This window comes from Leuresthes tenuis, unplaced genomic scaffold (genome assembly GCF_036924035.1).
Source record: "Leuresthes tenuis unplaced genomic scaffold, fLeuTen1.0.hap1 SCAF_5, whole genome shotgun sequence".
Lineage (NCBI taxonomy): Eukaryota > Metazoa > Chordata > Actinopteri > Atheriniformes > Atherinopsidae > Leuresthes > Leuresthes tenuis.
Genome location: NW_027325359.1, coordinates 29,487,456 through 29,502,227, shown reverse-complemented (window position 1 = coordinate 29,502,227; position 14,772 = coordinate 29,487,456). Strand labels below are relative to the sequence as shown.

Below are 14,772 nucleotides of genomic sequence, written 5' to 3'. Positions count from 1 at the left end.
CCATTTCTTTATACTACAAATACCATAAAGCATTGCTTTTTAAATTCTACTGTTGTGTGTGTAAAGCTTTAGACTAGTGGCAGGTATCACATAAAATGAGTGTTTGTTCTTCCAGTTTCAAACTATTTCAACAAAATACTCCAAGTTAACGTGGCTTCTGTTGAGCCTGATCAGTTTTGATGCTAATCAGGAATCATCCTCCCCACAAACTGTTCAACCTGATTGTAAGATGAATCATGGACAGGTATTTCAGGGTTCGAATGTGGACTAACTATGGCCTAATGTTGGGCCTGGTAAAGACATATTTTAGCTGTACTTACGCTCAGCGATGACCAGGGGAGGGTAGAACAGAAAGTATCCCACCAGTTCTGCAGTCAGCTGGTTGAGGAGCCCACTGGATATTGTACCATTCAGGACTGCATCCTGATTCTTCACCACATAGACCAGAGTGACTGAGGGGGAGCCTGGCTCCTGGGAAACACTCTGGATCTGAGGACAAACAAACCAACACATCAATAATTGCATTGCCCTGTACCCCATACATGAAAATTGTGACTGATTTCAGGTCTTTATTTGCAGCAAAAACATAGCAAAAACAGCAAAAACATTCATAAAGTAATATCTAAAACTATCATGCCAATTGTCTAAGATGCACATAAAGAATGCATAACAGAGCTCCAGACGCAGTATGACACAGAAATGAACAAGGTTTTATTCTCTCTACAATAAGACCTGCGTGGTGTTCGGAAAGTAGCATAACTAAGTTACAATAGTTAAGGAATTACAATCGCATTCCTCCTGAGCGTTCCTGAGTGTTAATAATTCAGGGGGTAAATTATGAATGGACCCTGTATTTGCGACTGCTTGCTGAGACCTATTTTATGATTCTGACTTTGTGCATGCAAAGCAGCAGTCTGGAGAGTATCTTGACAGTCTGACAGAATGAAGTGAAAATAAAAGGAGGATTTATGCATGAAAGCATATAACAGCAATGTATTTTGATGACTTTTGGTTACATCTACAGACATAAACAATGTGGCTCTGCAGACAATTCCTCCTTCAAGTGAAAATGGCTACTAAAATGCAAAGTTAAAGCCCTTGTGTAGAGGAACAGTAACAGAGTAAGTATGAAAGCAGCTGGCCAACATCATACCTGGAGCATTATCACTCACATTAACCTGATTAGCATGCAAACATGACACCTTGGACTGCATTTCAAGATAAAGATAGCCCCTTTAACCCGTGCAGTACCTCCACAGTGAGCCTGTTGTAGGTCTCCAGCACTTTATCCTGAGCCTCATCGTAGGCATTCTCCAGCCTCTGCTCCAACATCTGGACAAAACTGCAGGAGTAGATGTTGTCTGTCGGCCCCACAAACCTCAACACTGGAAATCAGACATAAAAGAAGAAATAAATCATTCAAAAATATATAAACCAAGCATATGGCGCTTTAAATGTAGTAAACAGTGTCTTTGTTTGAGTAGGGTGGCTCATATAAGTCCTTATTAACAAATATGTTGTATTTATTTATAATTCCTGCTGCGTACGTTTGCTCTGTAGTGTATGGAACAAGAAGTGAGCATACAATGATCCAAATTAATTTTCTAAATTCACAACGAAAAACGTTATTTCAGATATTCTTTCAGTCCAAAACTTTATTATTGATTTCTATTTTGTTCTCAGTTTAACGACTATTTTTGCATCCAGAGTTATGATTTCATTAAAAAATAAATGAATAAATTGTACTATCACAAGCAAACATATAATATTCAATCACTGTGCACTATTGATAATAATGGGCCCAACACAAAGCTTTGGGACACACCAAAAGTAATATTAAACAGTTATTCAATCAGCCATAGACTGAGTGAAATTCAGGGACAGTCATAGTCACATCAGTAGGTTTGTTAATTGTTAACTTGTGTTTTGAGCCCAGAATCGAATATTTAGGCCGGAGCGACTTTGAACATTTGAAACCAGAAGTTATAAGCAGACTAGGAGATTACCAGATGAGAGAGGATCTGAGCTACCAAGAAGAACAACGATGAAAGCAGTGAAGACCTGAAAAGGACTGAGACAAACAAAGGAGCAGGTACACTGTGTGGAGCTAATGAGTAAGTGACAGCAGCGTGACAGACTGTCAATGAACAGATGGATGTGGAGCTGAGGACCAAACAGGTGAACTGAGGACAGCCAGGAGAAATGAGTAGAAACAAGAAACTGAGGACTGAAACTACCACAGAATATCAGTGATAAGCTCAAACAAAATACTGAACAAGAACACAAAACTGAGAGTAAACCAGAGAAAAAACTAAGAACTCAGAGGACAGAAAATCAAAGAGTGTTCAAGCCCTCTAATGCCATAACCCAGAAACAATAGGCAATGGTCAGCAGTTCAAATGCACCCGTAATGTGTATTTATTTGGTACTTCAGTTACCTCTGTGTTAATTCTGTTAAACTAGTTCTAGTGATTCTGAAAGCATACCGGTGTTCATATATTATACTATCATCTTCCATATTAAAATGTTTATTATTAATACATCTATAGCACCAAAAACCAATGTTACTGGATGCCAGTCTAAAAGCTGATGCACTATGGAAGAGAGATTTAGAAAATCTACAACAATCCACACTATTATGCTGTTTCTGGGATCTGGGAAAAAGTAGAGCTGTAGATGGATGTGTGCCAAAGAAAGAGGATTATCGCCCAGAACGAGAACAACTAATAATGAGTAGTTGTCTGTTCTGGTCCCACTGTTCCACACCAACAAGCTGCAGGCCAGGGTAAACAATATCGAGTCCATCAGCAGATTATAGATGATGTTATTAATATTGTCTCTGTCCTTCTTCCTCAGTCGCCCTCCATTCTCTTCCAGGGCTCCCTTTTTCCTCCATTTGTTTTGGTTTTTATTCCAACTCTAAAAATGACTGCTATGGGTGCGCTTTAACAATATTCTGACCTGAATTCAAACATTGTGGTGCTTACAAGTGCAGTTTAGATTCACAGACTCCACATTCTGCTCTTAGTCTGAATCACTTTGCAGGCACAAACACCGTTGACCCAGTTGGTAATTGTATGCAAATTGTGCTCTGGAGGATAAATTGGAAAATGCATTTATGGTTAATGAGCTGAACAACACAGAGATGGATTTTGGTCTGTGTTTCAAGTGCCTACTTCACATACACCCTCATAGTAATATATGATAACGTTTATACAGCAGTATACATCACATTCCAAGCAATTTTGTCAAGTTGCGTAGTTGAGTTGATTTAGAAGGAAGTCTGCTGCGAATTAAAGCTTCTGTAAAATCTGTCCCAACAGGATCGTCTATCTCATATCTTACTAGCTACATGCAAATGTAGCTACCAGCTAATTGCTAACTTTAATTGGAGCAAGTTGGTGTCGCTGTAAAAAGCAACCTGTCAGAACCAAGAGTGGAGAGTTGTGATAATCAATCAAAACATTACAGCTGCAGATCATAAAGGGAAAAAAACTCTCCAACAGTCTGAAGAGAATTGAAAAGTCTGTTGATGATTCTCATGTGTCATCCTCATCGTTCCCATGGTTTTGGATCACATGAATTTTCCGTAATTCTCACTTTCTACATCCGCTCATATGCAAGGCTTGTGTTACCTAAATATCTGCTCCAGTCCATGAGGGTCTATCTGTTCCCTCTGTCGCAAATGGTGCGTAAGCACCAGGACTGAGTGTGGCATCCATGAGCCAGGATCAATCTCCATTCAGAAAACTAAACATGCCGGACAAAGAAGACGAGGAGCAAATGAACAAAGCAGAAGACTGTTTTGATGAGACACAGAAGATTGTCATTATCCTCACCATTACAATGTTCTGTGGACCAGTTACATGCACTGGAAACTTTAAAAGTAGCAGTACATGCTCATCTGCAGAGTCCCAATCGGTTTGTGCACATAAAACCACGTTAACATGGATTTAGGTGAGGTCTTCGTGTATTCAACCGCATCCTAGGAGCCAAGCTCCAACCTAAACCTATGTGGGTTTGTCTCTGTACGGTCGTCCGAGTTCAAGATAGCTCCTCAACTATTAAAGCAGGTCCACAGGTACTTGTTTCTGTCCTTTCTTGTTGTTGTATTTGTATTTGTGCACCCATCTTTAGAGCTTTCTATCAGAGGAGTATTACTGATGGAAAATTCCATTTCTTGGAACCTAGGACTCCTTAGGTGTTTTGCAGGTCAGTATGACTATGCCATGAAAGTAAAGATGTTAAAAGAGAGTGCCTTGAAGTTTTTTCATATTCAGATTTGTGCTGAATCCTAGAAGCACTCCACACAAACAATAATTTTAAGGCTCCACGGGTGTGTTTGACATTTTATATAAAACCCAATAGGCTCTGAGGACATTCAGCTGTTACCATACAGCACTGATCATAACCGATGTCAAATTTCATTTAGTTAGTGCATCGGGGCACACAAGCCGATGTCAGATGAGCGAGGTGAAGGGTCTGTCACTACCCACTGTGAGTTGCTGCTCTACGACACAGCAAATCAAATAAAAAGCCAAAACCTTTTTGGCCACAGGTGTAGATCCCTGCAGTGCATTTGCATCTCCAAAATTGACTGTAATTCATCTCAATTTCAAGTGATTTTTGGGAAAATATGCTTGTATTAACTGTGAGAATATAAAGAAAACAAAGCTTGATATCTGATATCAAATTAAGTTATTTAGGTACTATCTAATGTACTCAATCAACAGCTGGAGCTTTGAGTGGTCAAAGATCTATTTACAACATTTATTTATCATTTAGGCCACTGTGACCATTTCCAAATACGTAGAATTCTGTATAGTCTGGTTGTTAATCAATAGGTTTATTAAACTCTAGTAAAAAGAAGCTCAGTAACTTTAATTGAACACTTATAATATGCCCACTCCTGGTATAGTTACAAACACCGGTTATCTTAAATATCTTACTTACTTACTTACTAACAACTTTAGTAGTCAAATCTGATTACCATATGTAACCAGCATCTAAGTTTTATGGATCTATGTCACTCCAAAGTGTCCCATTAGGCAGCAGCTTACAGGGTGACAACAGAAAATTACTCCCAACTCTAAACATACTGATTTAGTCAAGAGCCAGCTTTTAACGCAGAAGTTAACCCCAAACAAGTTGCAGGACACTTCCCCACAGCAATGTGGAAAATGTTCAGTTAGAAAATAGAAAGTACTTTTATTCACTAAAGCGAATCAATGTGTCGGCATAGATTCTCAGTCATCGAGATCTCGGCAGTCCTAAGAGACTGAATAAAGGTAACTGGACTTCCTTCTTTTTGGTTCTTGAAGTCGTGTTGCCTCTAATTCTTTCGGATGAGTTAGAATTAGTTTAGAATTTAAGAGGCCTGTCAGATCAGAGGGGAAATGTCTTAAAGAACCAAGAAGAAGAGGTCCAGCTGCCCTTAATCAACCTCTTTTAATTCATCATCAAAGCTGTAGTAGAGCTAAAGAAGTTCAAATGAAAACAGAAAATAAAGATAAATCTCATGCTTGGACTCAAGCACAAGTCTTCAGTCAGTTGTCTGTTCTATTTGCACTATAGATCGACGTTTTCCAGTCGCTTTCACAGACACTGGGTCACTTACCGCTACAGAGGGATAGCTGGCAATATGTAGCTAAAGAGCAGCGCCATATGTGTCAGAAAGTGGTGACGAAGAGGTGACGTGAAGCTGCTGACTGAGCGACAATTAGTGTTCATCAGACTGGTCCACTTTGGTTTTGTCAAGTAAATTTTCCTCTACAAGTTTTTAGGACTAGTGAGGACTCTTGATGTCATTTATGAATCAAAGTATAATCATACACTGAACCTTTAAAGAGCTCAATGTTATGTTGATATATTTTTTGATTGGATTTAGAAATGTGTTTTTAGTCTGATTAAATAAATGGACCAGTTTGCCTTTGCTTTGCAATCATGGGAGTCTGTATGTGATTTAGAGAATCAGAGAGGAGTCACGGAGAGCTGCTCAGTCACAAGCTTTCGTCACCTGTTTTCCGTGAAACTCAAAAGCTAAACATTGTTTTATCTTTGTCTTATCAAGCTTTCGTCACCTGTTTTCAGCTGCAGGTGAATACTTGGAGCAGGCATCCAGGTTGCCACAGGAACCAGAACTGCTTTAACCAGTGGGGTGTGCTGCCTGATGTCAGACAGAAGCTTGTCAAAACCGTAAACATTCAGCGCTTCAATGACCAAAGAGGAAACGTAGACAGTTTTCCCGCTTGTCACGTAGTAACCCAGAGTCACGTTGTGGGGGCTGCAGTCGTCGCGCTCCACCTGCAACAGAGACACAGAAGGGAAGAATTCAAGATGTGCTCGATTTGTATTCAAGGCAGATTGAGGGTATTTTTTTTACTTTAATCAACATGGTGTTGCGTGTTTATGTAGAGCGGCAAACTCAGCTTATAGTTGGCATGCTATGAAACATCTTTTTTGGGTGAGTGTATTTTATCTGTGGCTTTAAAAGACAAAAGGAATCGGAATCAGAATATTTCTAATCCTTGATTTCATTTAAATTCAAATCTGCCCTGAAGTGTATATTCTAGCTTAAGCCTTCAACAGTCAGATTTCTGACTGTGCCCTGGAAAAACACACAGACAACAATCCCGGTGAGTCAAAGGCTTGTATTTCTGGAACTGTACACCGCCCACCTTCCTCTACCCTCCACCTTCAACCACACTGAGCAGCTGTCTGTTGTTACCGTGGCTTCTTCCTCTGTCTTCAACCAGATTTTTCTTTCCTCTCTCCCCTGAACACTTGCTGGCTGCTCCTGGCTGGCCTTGTTCTCCCTCTTAGTGAAACTGTATCTCATTACCTCTCTTATCTTATCCCCTCTTCACTGCGTGCTGACAAAAATCAAACAAAATTCACCCGGGCACATGTCGTCTTTACCGAACCACTTACTGTAAACTTCCTCTAAAAGACCAAGTTTCTCAAGCAGCTCTTTAGCTTTTGATTATACTCGGTGACTCATTCTTTTGTCCCAACAACCCACCTTTGGGTTTTGCATTTCATTAAAAGACAAAAAAGAGCTTTTGGACCTTTCATTTTAGAACATACAGAATGAGTGCTGAATTAAATGTTAACTGTTCCCTTTAGAAAATTGTTCTGTGCTGCAATATTTCTGACTGTGGGGGGTTTCGTGTGCTCATATCTTTGTATATCAACACCTCCAAGGAAAGCCAATGAACAACAGGAACAACATTCATATCGTCAGGAAAACTGACCTTCTAATCTTCTGAGCCCCTTAAAGACCCCCACTGATGCTTTGTGTCCTAACCAGTAGATGTAATAGAATTATTGCTGCATATGTTTTTGATCTTGGAGTAGACAATCACAGCCCAGTTTCTTGTATTCAGACACATACGATGCGTCCAGTTTGACGGTGGTCGAGCCTGATATTCTGGTAACAATCAGTCATGAGCTCATACACGTGATGAATCAGGCGATTTGATTAGCAACCACCTCTGCTGCGGCTTGAAAACGTTGAAATATTCTCAACTTTCTACCGCAAGCAATGCTAGCAAAGCAGCAAATCCAGAATTCAATTTGGCAATGCAATACATCACCACGTTAAAAGGGAATAAGACGCGAGACATGTGTGAACCAGCCTTAATAATACAGTTTAGAAGGGTTGAAGGTATATTGTGAGACCTTAAGAAAACAAGTGGGTGTAACAGTAGAGCAGCAGCCAAAACTGAAAAGGAAACCTGAGTTTCAGCCCTTTGAAATTGATTTTTCCTTCCTTGTGATGGTGGATAAACAAATGCCTTCTGAGAAGCATCAGATAAAAGAGATGTCATGATCTCTCATCTCTGTTTAAAGCAAAACAACCCTTTCTTTACCAGCACGTGTCACATATGATCTTATTAAGCATTCTTCAATTGCTGGTCATATATTTAAGACTCACATCTAATAATAATGACTAAATTAAACTAAATTCATCTAAATGACCAATTAGTTGGGAGTAAATTTGGTACTTTTGACACCCCTGTTCTAATGTCAGCTGATTCTATATTGTTTATAAATGGCTCAAAGTGTGTTGATGGTAAAACTTTGCATGATTTCTTGACAACTTATTCTATAAAGCATCCATTACTGGTGTACAAACCGTTCATATGTCGTTAATGATCATAAAAATGACAACATGTATCATTAATATGTATGTGGTGCCCTTCGAAGGCTGAAAAAGCTCCATCCCACCACATGTAAACTGATTTAATCTGACTTAAAAAACATGAAATCAAAGAAGTCTGATTTACAATAAAATAAAGTAATTCATTCAGCAATAAAATCAGCACATTTTCCCTACACCATACAATCAGACTGAATCCATCTATTTTGGTTATAAAAGAATAAAAAAAGCTTTACAGAGTATTTCAAAGTATTACCTGCCTGTAAACATATTCAGGTGGTTTGAGACGATAAAAGCACTAAAGGCTGGAACATTTATTACAGTGTGTAATAAACCATTATTCTAATTATCTGCATAGTGCACAAATGCTAATCACGCAGGTCAAAGAAGAAAAATAATCTATTTCAAATTCTTCACGTTCCCTGGAAAAGCTGCGAGGTTGACTTGCTTAACCTTTGTTTTGCATATTTGAAAAGCAGTTTTGGTACCAAACAGAGCCAACCAGACCTGACCTTGCCCTCTGCGGTCCCTTTGCTCATCTGACAGCTGTAAAACCGGTCAGCTTTACACGCAATTATGGTTTACAACATTGTTCGATGATGCAACGCATTAAAACCCACGCTGCATGCTAATTTCATGCCATTTGACCATCCCTGTTCATGCTGAGGCGAGTATTTGCTCATCAACATTGCCCCTGTATCCTGTCTTTTAGGGATCTGAACTATTTCATACCTTCTTGTTGCTATTGCCATCTTCCAACGGATTGATCTTGATTGTCAAATTAGAGCCTACGTTATCTGATGGAGGAGATGAAGGCTGATTGTATGTGAGTGTTTGTGTGTAGCAGGGGGTAGATGAAAGTGGACTGGAGCTTAGAGACTCTGAGTCACTTTCCGTGAAGGCTCACAAACAACTGGATAAAAATAGAAAAAGCTGGCGGATGAAGACAGACAGACACTGAGATGAAGAGAGGCAGGTGGACAGACAGAGAGGCAGACAGGCACAACAAGCAGATCAACAGACAGGCAAGACAGACAGGTTGGCAGAAAATCAATCGACTCGGACTGAGGATGCAATCTTCTCTGGGAGATAAAGGATGGGAGTAACACGAGAAATGTAAATATAAAAAAATACGAGCAAGAAGATGCTGAGAGGTATCGTTTGCTAGAGAGAGATGAGACAGAGAATGAAGATGAGACAAAAATAGAACCTGTGGTTGACAATAAACATTTCAGATGGAAAATGACAGGCAAAAAATATTACAACAGGAAGCTGCACTTAACTGCACTGCTGTGGAAAAAGAAAGACTTCATTTTGGAGTGTAATAAACTCCCAAAGCTAACACAGTCTGACTTCTCAACAGGTCATAAATATTCAGACTCAAATGCGGTGTGCATTAGTCACCTCTCCCTATTGGTCTCTAGCACCATTCATGAGAGTCCTTGTGAGATGAATGAGCAGGTGGACAAATCAGGAATACAGAACAATTGTCAAATGATGACACAAAAATAGGACAACACTATAATACAACAAAGACAAGAGCATTAGGTTATTCTACTGGAGTTGGCTGTGACATTCCTAACCTCACTACAGATGCATCTTATCCTAAAATAACATTCTAATGAATGTCTCATGGTCCCTTGTCTATCTCACAAGATGTTTATATCAGTCTGCCAACAGATTTCAGGCAGTTTATTCCATCTCTTTCCTTCCCTCTCCTTCACTACGTGAAACAACACCATCCGATCTGCAAGCTACAAACTCAAAATAGCAAGTCTGACAAGGTCATATTCTTTTTCTGCCCTTTATTTACAGACAGGAAGATGCTGGTGACGTACGAGGGACTCCTGGTCAATGGGGCAGGCAGGCTCGGTCCTTCCGGTCGTGGCTGTGGTGATGTTCTTGTACCAGTAACCTGCACTTAGATGGCATTAACCTGAATTAACCGGTCACTGATATGTGTTTACTTTCCACTGTTCTCTCCTTCCCTGCGGTTATTAGCCATTGACCTGTGTTCACTGTGTTTACAAGCCACTAAACTATAGCATTTTACTGGCTTTAGACTGTATTTTTTACCCACTGACTCATGTCTTCTCACCACCTATGCATAGCCCCTTTCCCACTCCTGCAAAAATCCCATTAACACCAGCTCTGAAGTAATCGTTGATGTTTATCACGTTCCCTAACGAGACTAATTCTCACAAATTGTTTGCATAAATGAGCACACTGCTAAATTATTACTTTGTTTAAACATTTCATAAAAGGACTTTCAGTTTAGGTTCTCTCCGGGTACTCCGGCTTCCTCCCACCGTCCAAAAACAAAAAGGTTAATTGGTGTCTCTAAAATTGTCCCCAGGAGTGAGTGTGAATGTGTGTGTGTGTGTGTGTGTGTGTGTGTGGTTGTTTGTCTTGTTTGTCTCGGTGTGGCCCTGTGATGGACTGGCGACTGGTCCAGGGACCCCGCCTCTCCCCCGATGACCGCTGGGATAGACTCCAGCCCCCCCCCGCGACTCGACTGATGGATTAAGCGGGTATAGAAGATGGATGGATGGACTTTCAGTTTATAAACTGGCCACATCTTGACGTGGTAATATTTTCTCACTCTTCCTCGCAAAAGTGATTAGCTCACACTGTAAGAGCATCTCTTAGGAGCATCTTTTCACAGATTTTTCCTTGGATTTTAATCTGGGCCATTCCAGAACCTGCTGCTGCAGCTGAAGACATTCTTTATGTGATTTAGAAACATGCTGTGGTTGTTGCGGTAAGGGAAAAATGCCCTTTCCCCTCAGAAATCTGAAGGTTTTTAGCCAAATTGACTGATGTTTAAAGCTATTAAGGCTTTATTTCATTTGATCATGCTTTCAAAGCACCAGTAAGAAATTTAGACTCACTCAATATGAATGGGTGGCACATGCCAGAAAGCCCTGCTGCTCCTTTAAGGTCAATGTAGGCCTCTTAGCAGCCTCTACAACCACTTCTCATCAACTCTGGAGGCATGTTCTGTTTGCGGTAGTGTCACTGTTGTTTAATATTTTCTCCACTCGATAACCCCCCTTACAGTGAGCCTAAAACCTTGGACGTTCCTCTGTAACTCTCTCCAGATAGTTGTCTTTCAATCATGAAATTCTGTTCTTCATTAAATGTGCATGTTAAAGATGGACGTAGTCCCCCAAAAGTGAACCCAGTAGTATGTGAGTGCCTTAAAGTGCAATACTATTAAAGTTTGGTTCCATCTGATTCCCATTTTAAAAAACTTTCAGCTCTGTGACTGAAGACTGAGTCGATGGTTTCTTTTCCATGAGTCATTACAATGTCATTAGCTAGACTCACTCTGTGTAATACAAAAACAGCACAACAATCTAATTGATATTCTGTGGTTATTATGAAAATAATTCCATATTTATCGACGCCAGAACTCACTGGTTCAGAGCAGCATTTCACAAATCACTGGCTGACATCGTGATGACTAAATCTACTTTTTATTCACAATCTTTGGGAGAGTTTTGTAGCCGAAGTTGTCCGTATAATTCCTCAGGAAGAGTTACACTTTACTTTGAATCAACCGGGGTCACCTCGGTTCACAGAAGAGATTAAACTGAATAGAGTCTCAGAAGAGAGACACATTAAATTAAAACTTAGTTTGTGATTTTAACATTTATATATAACATGGAGACAGGAAACAGTTCCTGACTGCAAACCCTGATAATAAATATATGAGATGACCTTTGTGGGATAAGATTGCATTAGAATAAGTATCTAAAACACTTTTGTAGAGTATTTATTGAACATCTGTCGTTGCAGTGTTGTAGACCCACATCACAGCTAAGTGTAAGTATGGTCAGATTCTCATTGCACTCTTTTACTAAGTCCTGAACAATGTTTCCTTCCATCTCTGCTTAAGCCCGTCACATTTTCCATCAAAGTCAAGCTAAAAAGCTTAAGAAAAGACATTAAACCGTACCCCGGCATTTTTAACGGGAAAGGGTAGACTTTCAAGGACTCTACATTCAGGATCTAAGGGGTTTTGTTAATTGCCACTGGCTGGAGGTTATGTACTCCTCTAACACGCGAATCACTGTCACATGATTACTAGTTATTGACTTTTAGTTAAGAGCCACGAGAAGGTGTTAATTAATCACAGAGCTGCTGTGACTCTTGCTGGAACTGTAAGAAAAACCCACCTGTGCGGAGGCATTGGAGTCATTCAGGGCTCTCTGCAGAGCATGGCTCAGTCCTTTAGAGAGGTTCTGTTTCAGGATCAGATCCAGACGGTTCCTGCGCAGCTCAATGGACAAAACTGTGGAGGAAAAACTTTTTAGAAAGAGGAGCTCAGTGACTATGTACAGTTTATTCAGGTTTAGCTTGTTTGCCATCTTCAACGACACCGTATCCCTGCTTGTGCTGTAGACTCAAAGCCATTTTGACATAAGAGAGTATTAGTAAATTCATTCTTTAAACATTCCCCAAATGCTGCCAAGTAATTCCCCATCATCCCTGGTACATACAATCAAAGGCTGCAGTCGCCAGCCTCTTATCCATGTTAGCTGTTTTATTACAGCATGTCGTGCTCGAGGAAAATCTCTGCTTGCTTTCGTGCATGTTTTTCCTCAATCTGCGCTCATGTACTTGGTCACATAATAGGTACACTGTGCCCAAGCTTCTGATGTGGCGATTTGTGTGTGAACGCCATGACACAGCAATCAGTTTCCAGATGAAAGCATAAAGCTGGCCTGTACATAGAGTTAAGTGTGCAATTTAAAAATGGACACGCAGGGTTTGAACAAACAAATAACAGTAAAATCTGACACCAGGACCGTTCATCTTACAATATCTACAATATTACAATTATCCATTAATAATTCCCACATTTCAAAGACTAGTCAGAAATGTATTGTTGTTCCAAACAATCTGAAAGATGATGCAAAGGTCTCGTACCTGTTCTGACCCAGAACATCTCAGTCACGTTGCAAGGCAGTGGAAGTTCCTCTGTAATGGTGGTGGAAGGAGGCTGTGTGGTTGTGGTCGGAGGTGGCGTGGTGTGGACCGGGATGAACTCAGTGGTGGCGGGTGCCTTCGTTGTGGTGGTGGCGGCAGTAGTGGTGGTGGCAACAGTGGTGGTTGTGGGTGCAGTGGTGGTCGTCGTGGGAGCAGGAGTAGTGGTGGTGGTGGTTGGGGGGACAGTGGGGGTGGTGGTGGGGGCAGGCGTGGTTGTGGAAGTGGTCGTGGGCTGAGTTGTCGTCGTCGTGGTGACTTCGAGGCTTGTGGTTTGCTGTGCGGTTGTGGCAGTTGTGGTGTTTGGTGGTGAAGTTGCGGCGCTCCCAGTGGTCGGCGCCTGGGTCGTCACCTCTGCGCTGATAACAGTAAGAGTGGTCGTTGAGGGCGTTGCCTTGGTTACTGTTGTAAGCTGAAGGCTGTCATCAGTCACAGTGTCCTGGCTGGTGTTGTTAGAAGCCGTGGTGGATTCCAGTGGTGTCGTAAGTGTGGTGGAAAATTGTAAATTTGAAGTGGTGGTCGTTGATGGGGATGTTTTTATCGTGGTGGCTGATGTAACTGGCTGCTGTGAGGCGTTTCTGGTGCGCGCAGGCATGGTGGTGTTCCACTGGTGGGTGGAGAAAGGGCTGGTGACGTTAGCAGGAAGCGTGATATCGTGGTCACCCACAGTGGACAGGAGGGATTCGGGGACAGTGGGCAGATCCCAGGCTGGCAGGCTGCTCACCGAGTCCTCTGCATGAAGGAAAAACGTTTGGAAATCAGACAAATGTTTCTTGATCAGGAACTAATGAGCTCAGGGTTTAACCATGATTAAGAATATAAATATGCTTTCCACATGTCAGGCATCAACCCAGCTTTCAACTCATCTTGTAATCCATTGAGCCACTAAGCTACAGGTAAACATCACTGAGGCTGTAAAACATCATTAATTCCTGTAGACAGACTATTTACTAAAGAGTAATTATTCCTAAATCACCCCAAATCATTACTTTTTTGTCTATTTATGTCAAACTGCCAACTAAGTCAAAAATTGCATTGAAATTGCATCTTTCTGTTGACCAAATGTAATCTGCCAGTGAAATATGACGTTGGAAACATCTTCATATGAGCTGATTTCATCTCTTTCAACTCACAACTGAATAAAGTGATTGTGTTGATGTTTGAGGCACATTTTCAGTGAATTAACATTCGTGATTTTGATTGTTGTACGTCCTAAATCACGCCAAATCATAACCATTTCATTCACCATGTCCCAGAAGCATTTTTAATTTTATTTAATATAACAATAAATGTGCTGAAGAAAGATCTTAAACTGATATTCAAACCATTTACAGTCAGAAGTCACAAGTTGAAATCCAGATTGGTACTCTCTATGATTTTACTGTGATTAACAGATTTAAGTTGTGAATCTTACTTATTTACAGTTGTTTGTGTAATTCTATGAATTAATTCATGACAAAGACTGAACTGGGCTGGCAGAAAGTGGTCTAAACTAGGCTGCAGATATCCATCATCGCTTCATGAGCGTTAAAACTAAACACTGCACTGAAATAACAGCTTGTGCTCACTGGGAATTTACGATAAATATTTGGTTCAAGCATGCATCTTTGTCCAGAATC

General features: G+C 40.6%; 1 protein-coding gene across 3 annotated transcripts in view; it reads right to left on the bottom strand.

Annotated features, from left to right (window-relative positions):
* Positions 1–14,772, bottom strand: part of kiaa1549la (KIAA1549-like a) — a 124,044-nt gene that overhangs the window by 64,752 nt on the left and 44,520 nt on the right. For all 3 annotated transcript variants that reach the window (XM_072386596.1, XM_072386598.1, XM_072386597.1), the window contains exons 3-7: positions 13,097–13,885; positions 12,343–12,458; positions 6,081–6,303; positions 1,252–1,385; positions 321–489 (exon numbers count right to left, since the gene is read on the bottom strand). In XM_072386596.1, coding sequence (XP_072242697.1) covers positions 321–489; positions 1,252–1,385; positions 6,081–6,303; positions 12,343–12,458; positions 13,097–13,885 — 1,431 coding nt within the window. The remainder of the gene's footprint in view (positions 1–320; positions 490–1,251; positions 1,386–6,080; positions 6,304–12,342; positions 12,459–13,096; positions 13,886–14,772) is intronic.